General features: G+C 42.0%; 1 protein-coding gene across 1 annotated transcript; it reads right to left on the reverse strand.

Annotated features, from left to right (window-relative positions):
- Positions 1-306: 306 nt before the first annotated feature.
- Positions 307-11,555, reverse strand: CCL28 (C-C motif chemokine ligand 28). The gene is made up of 3 exons (XM_063180773.1): positions 11,451-11,555; positions 1,831-1,957; positions 307-1,096 (listed from the first exon to the last, which is right to left on the reverse strand). Exons 1-3 carry the CDS (start codon positions 11,512-11,514, stop codon positions 940-942), a joined length of 348 nt encoding a protein of 115 aa, XP_063036843.1. The 5' UTR covers positions 11,515-11,555; the 3' UTR covers positions 307-939.
- Positions 11,556-11,807: the final 252 nt, after the last annotated feature.

Consider the following 11,807-nt stretch of genomic DNA (forward strand, 5'->3'; position numbering starts at 1 on the left):
CTCATTTGCTGCTTTCTGTGTACATGTCTGTGAGGAGAAGTGCTGTTGATGACATGTCTTTGTGGGAATACTAAATTACTTTGAAGTTTCCAAGGAAGGAGGGAGGGAATCCAGACTGTGCCAGACAAGAGAAGGCAGTAATGGACTGTGGAAGAGAGGCTGTGGAGTGGGTAGCCAGACTGTCATCATTGCTAGTCTATGAAAAAAGGCCTCAGTCTCAATTATGAGAAATTCAGCAAAGAGGGTAGGAAGGACCCATATGAAGGATCTGAGTATTTGAATGAACAAAACTGAATGAAAAAAAGCAATAGAGATGATATTTATTGCATCGCTTTGAGTGCCACACTTTGAGTCTTGTGAAGAGGATCAGATATTATCACTGAAATTGTATTTCATGACAGTAACAGCTGGGAGCAGAGATTGTTTAAAAGAGGCAAAAGACATGGTTTTTGGCAAACAAGCTGGAAGGATCTGAAAAAGTGTTTGTAAATCAATGTAAAATGAATCAAAAAAGAAAGATTACTGACTGAAAGAATATAAACAAGACCGGCAACAGTGGAAAGATGATTGTAGACAGGAAAGAATAGGGACCAAGAATAGGACTGGGAAAAAATGAGAAGGAGCAGCAAGTTACAACAGAGGTGACAAGGGAGGTTGCCATAAAAGCAGGGTGAGAGAGAGGAAGATTTAAGTCTGCCAAAAGATCCAGGAGGTACAGCGAGCACTTGCTGCAAGACGCTACCAGGAGCACTTTGTGATTTGTCTGATCAGCATCATTCTGAGTACAGGTGATGTTTTCTGCCTCTGCTTTTTCTAGCACATAGAGATTGGAAAGTCATTTTAGTGCTACAATAGTCCATCAGTGGTGAAATCTGCTATCCTTGTCCACAGTGCCATATGCCACAGAATCTTCATCATGGGTCATTTTGCTTCATTTTGCTACTGCTTCTGCTCTTTCTCTCTGGTTCTTCTGGTTCTTCTCTGCTTTCTAACATGAGATTTGCTCCTGTGAATCTTGTGCTTCATCTTCTTCATCATTTTTTCAACTTTTCTATTCCATGGATTCACACAGAACTTTCTGCCTTTCACATGGAGACTAACATTTAAAGAAATGGTTGTCAGTTTCAAAGAAAAAAAGTAAAATTCCAGCTTTTAAAAATCATCATAATTATCACCTACCTATGAAGACCACAATGTTAGACTTGGTTAATCTTAAATTATATTTTATGCTGTGTTTATTAATTTTTTTCTGGTTTCAAATACATGAGGATCTAAGTTTTACATTATTAAACTTATATTCCAAAATCTGTAAAAAGGCTTTACTACTTCAGTGCAAAGAGAGCCACAATGCAAAGCAGTACAAATAAATAAGCAGACTACTGTGTAGTTATTATGACTGTGATGATTATCATGCAAAAGTCTAGAAATGTACCAATTTAATCCAAATGGTGTGATATTGTATCAGGAAAAAAAATTAGATATATGCTTATGTACAAAAGTAAAGCTGATTTAATGAGTTTAGGCCAGGGGTTTATGGGATAAATAATTGGAAAAAACAGAGAAGTCTTAAGGTGCATGAGTAATTTTTCAGTTCTGAAAATAAAGCAAGTGTCAATGAAGGCTAAATAATATTCTGTATTGCTACTGAAAAAATAATTAACTTTTAACAATCAAGTTTAAACAGCACAAGGAAGGACAGTTCTTAAATCACATAAACCATTGTTTTTTGAATTTGTGTTAGCTTTCCAAGATTCTACTATTTAAATGCTGCGTGATGGATTTTAACTCGCAGTATCCCTTTCACAGTGAAGGACACAAAATATCTCTTACATAACAGCCTCTAGGTGACACAGGCCGCCAGCTTTCTGGATTTCAAATCTCTCCACTCTTCTGAGAATTCCTTTGGAAATTTCATCTGAAATTTTCGTGCAACAGCTAAAGGCCCCTGGAAACAAAGCTAAAAAGAGGAGTAGCAATGTTAGAAACAACACAGATAGAAGAGGGATAACTCATAGTTTGACTGCACAGAATCACAGAGGGGTTGAGATTGGAAGGCACCATTGGAAGTCATCTGGCACAGCTCTCTGCTCAAGCAGGGCCATCTGGTCCCTGTGTCCTGCTTGAGCTCCACTCCAGCCCCTATAATGTGGTTAGCTTAATTAACTCCATTTTATGAGACAAGCAGCCATGACTTTCTATGACCAAGCAAGTCATGTGTTCATACCCCTTCCCTCATTATCAGGCCCTGGAGGTCCTGTGAAACAAGAGACAAAGCAATCAGACTTCTGCTTCTGTTCCCTAGCAGCCGCCAGCCTGCCATCATTGCTCCCCAGATGCAGGACTTGGCATTTCCCCTTGTTGAACTTCCTGAGTTTCCTCTCTGCCCATTTCTGTGTCAGCAAAACCATGTGGTTCATCACCCACTGCTCCCAGTTTGTTACCATCTGCAAACATGACACAGGCACATCCTGTTCCATCATCCAGGTCTTTAATGAAGGTGTTGGACTCTGCTGTCTCCCACAGTGACCCCTGAGGTTCGTGGCACCGATTACAACCCCCTGGAACTGGTCCTTCATTCAGTTCTCTGTCTGCCTCAGTCTTTACTTGCCTATCCTGTACTTTGTCAGCTAGTCTATGATGGGATTACAAGAGACAGTAATCAAAGCCTTTCCTGAAGTCAAGGTACATTAAGCCCATGTCTCTCCTCTTCACCAATAAACTAGTCACATTATTGGAGATGGCTACCAGGTTGGTCAAGCATGACGTCCCCTTCATAAATCCACGCTAACCACTCCTGATGACTATCTTGCCTTTCAGATCTTGGGAAATGCTTTCTCAGAAAATTTTCTTCATCACCTTGCAGGGACTGAGATGAGGTTTAGCAGCCTATTGTTCTCTGGATTTTCCTTCTTGCCCTACTTGAAGATAGGGGTAATTCTTGCTCTCTTTCAGTCTTCAGGAACTTCTCCCACTTGCCATGACTGTTCCAGGGTAACTGACAGTGGCCTCACAATGGCATCAACCAGCTTCCTCAGCACTGGCTGTGGCCTATCCTACTTGTCCTGTGGCCTTATATATGTGTAGTTTTTAAAAGTGCTCTCTAGTTTGATCCTTCTCCACTGACAATAAATCATCCTTGCTGCAAATACTCCCTCTGGTCCCAGGAATCTGGGTTTCTTGTTAGATTGCCTAGTTTGCATGGTGAAGAGCAAGATGAAGAAAGTGTTGAGTGCCTCAGCCTTATCCATGTAATTTGTCACCACTTTCTCTGTCCAGTTAAGCAGTGGGCTTTTGTATTCGCCCCTCTTTCTTTTGTTATTTATATACTTATGAAACATTTTGCCACATGTCACATTCCTTGACAGATTCAACTCAGCTCAGCTTTGTCTTTGTCTTTCCCAGCAGCATTCTTGCACGATCAGACAACCCTATACTCCACTTGGGTCACCTGGCCCAGCTTCCACCCCTTTATTCCACACGTTGTTTTATGTTCTGATGCAGTTAAAAGCTCTGAGAACATCTAGCCAGGCCTCCCGCTTGGTTTGTCAGGACAGACCTTTATAAAGCTTGGAGGGGGTGACCCTTGAACATCAGCCAGCTCTGCTTGACCTCTCTTCTATCCAGGATCACATTCCATGGGATTCTTCCAAACTTGTGAAGAGGTTGTAAATCAGCTCTTATTAAATCCAGGGCCATGAACTTGTTTTTTTGCCCTGCTCCCTTCTCCTAGAATCCCAAACTCCTCCACTTTATGGACACTGTAGTCAGTGCTGCCTCTGATTTCATGTCCCTGACTAGATCTGCTCTGTTTGCAAGTATCTCGTCCACCTAAGAGCTTTTCTGTGCCAGTTCCTTGATTACTTGTTGTGGAAGATGTCATCAATGCACATCAAAGCTTGTGGATTGCTTCAGCACTGTTGTATTGCCCTGCCAGCAGATATCAGCACGGGTGAAGTCCCCCATGAAAGATTAAGGCCTGTGAATATTAGGATTTTTCCAGCTGTTTGAAGAAGGCCTCAGCTTCTTCTTCCTGGTCAGGAGGCCAATAGCAGACCCCCACACTACCAGATCACCCCTGCTGGTCTGCCCACTGATCCTGTCCTGTAAGCTCTCAGCCAGCTCATCCTCCATCCCAGGCAGAGGCCGTGCATTCCTGCTGCTCTCTTGCCTAAAGGCCAAGTCTGTCCTTTCCCTGTCATTCCCTCTCCATCCTGCCGTTCCTAAAAGCCCATATCCCTCAGCTGCAGCACAGCAGTGACATGAGGCACCCCTGGGCACATCCCTGAGCCCAGTGAGGTGCGAGCCCTGCGGCTGCAGCCGCCCTTTGTGCTGCTGTTTGCCCCATGCTGCAAATCCGAGTGCTGACAGGACTAGTTATCCCCACAGCTTGTGCCTGAGATCTGCCCGCTCTGCTTCTCCCACAAGAGAGATTGGTGGCTTAAATAAGTTTCCTTCCCCCCTCCTTCTGCGTGCATATGCAAAGGCTTGTTACAGTAATATAAAAGTAATTAAAATGATTTATTTTCACTTGTGGAAGATCACCAACATTTACAACACAGGAAGTGCCAGGAGTGTAATTTAAAAGCTCTGCCTTTTTAGGTCAAATCAGGCCCATTATCTTTTGTTGTCTTTTTGAAATGACAAATGCTCTTGCTGGGCTTTATGTTTTCTTTTACCCCAAGGGCTCCCATGGTTGAATGTGTCTCCACTATGGAATTATCTCCTGCACATTTTTTCCTGTTTGCAAATACCATCTTAAAAATTAAAAGTCACTCAACTTTAAAAAGCAAATCATAAATCTAGGGGGTTTTTATTTTTTAAGAAAAATACTAACATTTTGGGACTTGATTTTCTTCTGTGCTAGCAGAGAAATAGATCTTCTAAAAGAGATTTCCTCCACTAGCTCAAGGACAAGCAAAGCTGTACTGCTCAGGGATTTATCTAGGATGAAGGTCTCTAGATTAAACCCACTCTTCAAAATGAGCACAGCAAAGACCCCTGGGTCCCACACCTTGAACTAATCTGGGAGAAGTGGAGAGAGAGTCTTCTTCCTATTTGTTTTCATTTTTCTTCCTATCCATGCTTTCCCTAAGTAATCATTTAGCCTTGAATGCGAGACTCATGAGCTAGGAAAAAAAAAAAAAAAAGACAGAGAATCAATTTCAACTTCTGAATTGCAATTTCTGAAAACAAACAGGAGATAAATCTGTTTAAAAATTTTCGTGTAAGCAAGACGATTGTGTGCCCTTCTTATGAGAGTGCTTGCCGAATGCTGAAATAACAGAGGCTGGCACAGCTGTAGCAGCGAGCTTGAGCAGCCAGCAGTGGAGCTGGAGTCCTCGGAGAGCGCTCACACTGCCCACTGCTGCCTGCAGGGGGATTTTGTACCTGCCGGCTTGATGGCACGGCCCTGGGATTTCGTGGTCAGAGGGGAGGTGGAAAGACAGAAGCTGGTTCAGCAGTTGTCTCCTCAGCAACACAGAGAGGAGGGCTATAAATAATCATAGGGTGCAGAAGGTCTAATTAAGTGTTGAGTGCTACCTGTGCTATTTCCCCATTGTCCTTTGTTTTTCTCTCTTCAACAGCACACTTCTTGTGAAGCAGGCTAATTGATGTTCACAAATGGAAATTCAGCTCACTGAGCACCACTAAGTTTAAGTTTTTTTCTGGGTCCTCAAGATAGAGTTGGTAAAAGTAAAGTAAAACTTTTGTTGCTGCTAGTCAGCTCCTGACAGAAGAATTCTGTCAGATGAAAACTTAAGGAAGGGTAATTATATTTTCAACTCTGTCTGATGTTGTCTGCTATGCTTTTAAGAGAGGTCTACTCCAGTACTTCTTTGGGGTCTAGTAAACTAAAATGCCTGGCAGGACCAGTGCAACCAGCTTCTGTAGAATGGCTGGAGGTGTTAGAGAGAGCCAGCTGTCCCCTGAACTATTCCTCAACTGGTTTTGCTGATGCTTGACTATCTCTTGCCCTCATCCTGCTTTTTGTGCTTAAAACCATCCCTTGCTTGATACTCAGATCTGAACTATCAGTATTGCAGTGTACACTGTGCTATATACCACCATGTTTGCCATTTGTCCACTTTTTAACTGAAAATTATTAAATTAATATTGATGTACTTTCACAGCTTTGTAAGGAAAAACATACACAGGCTCAACCAAGGAAAATAAAGCAAAACTCCTGATGCATCCAGGTAGGCTTGTGAGTGTCTCACTGGCTGCTTCTGACTGACTGACTGCCCTTTTGCAAAAATCTTAACCAACAGGAATTGCATCCTTTAGCAACTTGTTTAAAACTGCACATCTAGACATCACTTACATGACCAGAGTTGCCATTTTAGAGCAAATTCAGTCCCCCACTGCTCAGTCAGTCTTTGACCCAGAGCTTTGGATGCCACTGGCATCCAGCCCCTGCAGCTGCACAAAAGCTGTGCCCTGCAGATGTGAGCAGCATGGGAAACTGGGGAATGCCTCAATAAAAAACAGATTGAAATTCTGTACAAAATGTAAATGAGTGGTGCTAAACAGGCAAGCGCATTTCTTATGGACACTGGGAGCCTGCTAGTACATTTTTATTAGAGATATGTGCCTGGAGAGGCTTTCTTCCTTTCACATGTATGTATTCCCTGAGGAATTCTGATGTGCACTGTTTTTTTGATGAAAAAGAAGCTCTCACTTTTTTTTTTTTTTTCCTGCATTTTTGTTATGTGTATGAAAGCACATCTACAATATGGAAAATAGAAATCAATAATCTGTGAGTCATAGATGAATGCATAGCATGAGGGTCTTTCTGTCAGAGAACACGAAATTGTCACCAGCAACCTTCTGCTGACAGAGGCACTCAAGAGAACTGGTACCTTTCTACATGGAAGTCAGTAAAAAAAGCAATTACTTTTCCTGTATATGAAGTATGAGAGCAGTGAGCCAAGGTAATCCTGTAATTCCCCAGAGCCCAGAAAAACTGATGCAGCTCTCATGGAGCACTGAGCCATCCTGCACCTCCATTGTTACTATAGCTTCATTCTAATCCTGAAAATGGGAAGAAATTAGGAGGTAATCCTAAACAAAGATAACAATTTCAGCCCAGGCCATGTTTTGGTTTTGTTGGTTTTTTTTTGTTTGTTTGTTTGTTTTTTTTTTTTGTTTTTGTTTTTTTTTTTGTGGTTTCAGCAATTAGATAAGGGTTATTAGTAGTTGTTGATCTAAACAGTAGTTAAAAGGAAAGAACTGTGGTTTTGCATATGGATGTTGGCATGGCCTTTTTTGTGCCATTTATCAGTAAATAGGATTTTTTCAGTGCTGCTGATTTCATTTGTCTCTAAGAAATACACAGCAGCTTACCCAAAAATTATTTAGACCTGTTGTCTGACCCTGAGATTCTTAGAGCTAAAGGAACTCCTGAAAGGACTAAGCTCAGTGGTGGATCTTGAGACAGAAAGGATTCCTCTGTTGTTATTTTAGCAAGTGATATTATCTATTTTGGTATTCCTTCCCTGGGAATTACCTGTTGTTTTTAAAGTTATATAGCACATTCAGAAAAAGAAGAGAAGAGAAGAGAAGAGAAGAGAAGAGAAGAGAAAAGAAAAGAAAAGAAAAGAAAAGAAAAGAAAAGAAAAGAAAAGAAAAGAAAAGAAAAGAAAAGAAAAGAAAAGAAAAGAAAAGAAAAGAAAAGAAAAGAAAAGAAAAGAAAAAAGAAAAGAAAAGAAAAGAAAAGAAAAAAAAAAAAGAAAAGAGAAAGATGAAAGTTGTCCAAGTTGTCCCTGTGCAGGACAGAAGGGGTTGGAACTGAATGATCTTCAAGGTCTCTTTCAAACCAAACCATTCTATGACTGAAGTGGAGTACTTGGGAATGGAGCACAGTGAAAACAAAACCTCTCATGGAAAAAGACCTCCACGAGTACTGTCTATTATATCTGTTTTTACATTTAAGTTGATCAGTATCAAATCTCCTTGACTGCCTAAACTTTCCTTTTCCATTTCCTCTCTGCTGTCTGACCAAACTTAGTCTATAGAAACTTGTCTTACCCTTCTGCTCTACTTTTTTCATTGTCACTCTCAAACTTGAGAGCCACATGTTAATCACCCAGAGAAGGCTGGTTGTCTAGGGTTCAGGCAAAAATACGAAAAAAGTTATTGGTGCATGCTCAGTTTTGGGGGTCACAAAGAACTTTTCTGTCCATCTTCAGTTTCAAGCTGATATTCCTAGATTTGCCAAGTCTTTTAGGAAAACTGTCGTGCCTGACGAGGAGCCCTCCTGTGGCACCCAGGGGAGCCCACCCGGCTCTTGTGCTGCTCTCCTCTGCAGCCTCAGGGGCTGGGGCTGGGCAGAGCACTGGTAGGGACTGACAGGGCAGCCAGTGGTTCTGCCAGCCTCCTACACAGAGAATTTAACATGGCAGGGCAGGTCTTTGCCTCATGAAGGAGGGCCAGATAGAGGGAAAAAGAGGAGATGATGCCCTGTGGAAACAGATGGTGAGTGATGGAGCCATTGTGCCCACAACCCCTCTACTTGCTCTTACCTATTGGTTTAATTTTGGTCTCTTTTGACTAAGCATGATAAAGAAAAGCTGTGCTTTAAGTGAGAACAGTAGGGAAGGCATTTTTCCTTCCTTTCTCCATTTCCCTCCACTCCAGACCCAACCCAGCTGCCTTAGGCAGGACTTGTGCAACTCTTTTCTTCACAAGTTTCACTCCAGCAGTTGGTGTTTTGCCCAGGCCTTTGGTGGTCCCTCCTGAATCCTGCTGGCAGTGCACAGGAGCCTGTCCATTGCTGGCAGAACACCTGGCTCACCTTTGTGAGCTGGACTACTTGAATGAAAAACCATGCCGTACTTGTTCTTTAATGTGACCAAGAAAACCAGGACAGCTCTTGAATTTACACAACATGAGGGAGCCCAGCAAATATGGGCAACATTATTAAGCAGGATGTGTTCCCCCAACACTGTGTGTGTTCTGAGGGGAAGCTTCTCTTGCACAGCGAGATCCATACACCTGAGGCACTTTCGGTGCTGAAATGTGAGACCTGCTGGTAACTGTGCCTCAAGTTCACCCTGAACTTGCAGCTCTGCACACATTGCACAAGTTTGGCACACCTGTGCTATTAACAGCAGGCATTAGTGTTTCCTAATGGAATTCTTTTGTGGCTACAAAGTAGGCTTTGTACATCTGGAAAGAGAACCCACACAACTTTGCATTGATTGATTGTATTACGGTCTTGCTTAGTCAGAACATGGTGTTTATTGATATGCTCTGGTATCAGTACAGACGAGTTTCAGCACTTGGCTCCATACTGTTGGCTTATGAACACAGAATCAAGGCTCTGCCCTTGAAGGGAAAAGGACTATCACATCATCTACACTTAATACTAGCTACTGTAAAGCAGCTTATTTAGCACTCATTTCATAAAGCTGCCAGAAAGTGTTTCTCTCATTTAAAACAAACTTGAGGCTATTTTAAGAGTTCAGCACCTCAGGGCAGGTCTTTTCATCTTAACTTAAAGAAAGTCATTAACTATTTCGTTATGTAGAAGACTCTGATCCTGATTGACAGGTGAACAAAGCCGGATGCTAGAATTCTTGGGAAATGTAGCAACAAGGAGGTTACTTAACAGCTGGACTTGACAGGGGAACTCAAATGCTGAAATATGTTCCAAGGCATCCTACTATTTTAACATGGTAATGCACAAAGTTAAAGCACAATTCTGAGACAGTTTAAAAAAAAGGACAAAGGGATTCTAAGCTATAACCATATAACCATAAACAATAATACATAAATCTAAAAAGCATATTATAAGAATAAATATATTTGAAGTTATACAGTGATGCTTTTCCTGTTTTGCTATTAGGACTGCTATTTATATGGACATTTTCAAAGGTGGATGGCTGACTGGAGATGAATAGATGGGTATTTTCTATAGGTCAGGATTTTAGGATGGGGTTTTGTCCATCAAATCATGATCGCTTTGCAAGCTGTGTGTTGTCTGGCCTTGCCTGGCTGGGTTATTCTTAAGCCTGTAGCTAGGTGTGATTTTGGATGACAGATGGCCTCTGTCAACAGCTGCCAATTCATGTCCACAGGCAAAGGAAACCTCTGTAGCTGCCAGCCCAGATCTTACTTGTATGTCTACTGTCACCCTGAAATAAATGGATGCATAAAGCCTAGGTAGGGCTGAGCCCAAATCTGGTTCAGCTCAGGTAGGGCATGCCTGTAACCAAAATTCTGTAACCTGAAATGCTGCTCATTTTTATTGTGAGTTCTGCCATTTGAGCATTGCAGTCAAGGATGGAGCACGTCTGTTTGAGGAAAGTTGGGTGCTAAAGGCATTTCCCCTGTGTCAGGTGGTTCAGTGTAAAAGAACACTTTCTAAGAGAGCCTTTGCTTTGGCCTGTGCAGGCAGGTGTCAGTTCTGTTGTGCAAGACCTTGCTGACTGGCCAGATCATATATCCAGACCAAAAGTACTTGCAGAGCATTCCCATGCCAGCAGGTGTAGTGGCCATTTTAACAGGATAAAATTCTAAGGCAGATTTTGTCCATGTTATCAAAATCCTCAAGGAATTCCTACTCCTACAGAAGCCAGAAGAGCCTGAGATGAGTTGTCCTTAAGAAAGTGCTCCAGAATCTGAGTTACCTTCTCTGTGAACACAGTCAATTTTTCAGTAAAAAATTACAAAGAAAAAGTAAGGATTCAAGCAAGCATTGCCTAGATGGTTTTGAAAACTTTTAAAGTTAATTTTTAATTTTTTGTAAATTTAAAGTTTAAAGTTAAGTTTAATTTTTGAGTGTTATTTAATCTCCTGAATCCTTGAGATATGCTGCACTCAACATAGAGCAAAGTTGCATGCAAAACTGCTTTTCTGCTGGGAAAAATCTCTTACTTGAAGTTTGTCATAAAAAGTTTTTTGAAACCTGTGCTACCCAGGGCAACTTCACTTTAAAGGAAAAGGACCAAGTGACTTTTAAAACACATTTCCTCTGGGGAGTTGGTAAAGGATAATTTGCACCTGAACTTGAGAGATCCATTTGAACAAATACTGACATTTTACAAGGTCTTCTCTCAGGAAATCACTGCTTTAAATTCCTTACACCTTCAGCAGCTAAAATCTTCTTGAAATATTTCCTATGACAAATAGCTCACGTGGCTTTTCCTTGCTCAAGGCACTTCACAGAATTATAGTGTACTCACACCTGCTGTGGAAACATCAGGTTTGCAGAGGAAATTCTCAGGTGAGGCCCTGACTCCACTGAAAATGCCAATTGCTCTGTGCAGTTAAGACACCCAAGTTTCACTTTTTGAAGAAAAGCAGCACAGACATTTAAGCTGTCACCTCTGGACCCATGCAGAGCTGCAAAGGCTCAAGCAGACACAGTTCCAGGTAGGCACACATCAGGTTTTTTTACCTTTAAGAGATTAAAGTATAGAAATAGATAAAGTACAATGACTACTTACTCTCAGACGTCCGACTAACCATGGCTGCCAGAACAACCAGAACAGTGACAAATTTCACATTCATTCCTCCTGGGAGCAGCAGGAGCACAGCCACAGAGCAGGTGCTGAGCCGCAGGACTAACACCTGACCCTACCTGTGGCTGCTGGGGATGAACGTGCCTCAAAGCCCCACCCTGAGCAGCAGCTTGGCGTCAGTTCTGTCCTGGGTGGCACTGTGGACTTCAGCAGGATCCCTCCTCTCACCTGAAGACGTGGTTCAGTTTTTTGCCAGATGGGAAGACAGGTTGTGTTCCACACAGCTCCCCAAGAAGGTACTGCTTTACATCCAGATCCTCACATCTCTCCTTACTGAAGAGG

The sequence above is a fragment of the Melospiza melodia genome, chromosome Z, assembly GCF_035770615.1.
Source record: "Melospiza melodia melodia isolate bMelMel2 chromosome Z, bMelMel2.pri, whole genome shotgun sequence".
In the NCBI taxonomy this organism is placed as follows: Eukaryota; Metazoa; Chordata; class Aves; order Passeriformes; family Passerellidae; genus Melospiza; species Melospiza melodia.

Coding starts and splice junctions, on each gene's coding strand:
- CCL28 (XM_063180773.1), bottom strand. CDS start 11,514: ATGAATGTGAAATTTGTCACTGTTCTGGTTGTTCTGGCAGCCATGGTT. Junction 1,958..11,450: donor GGTTAGTCGGACGTCTGAGA/GTAAGTAGTCAT, acceptor TCCTCTTTTTAG/CTTTGTTTCCAGGGGCCTTT. Junction 1,097..1,830: donor TGTCACCTAGAGGCTGTTAT/GTAAGAGATATT, acceptor TTTAAATGTTAG/TCTCCATGTGAAAGGCAGAA.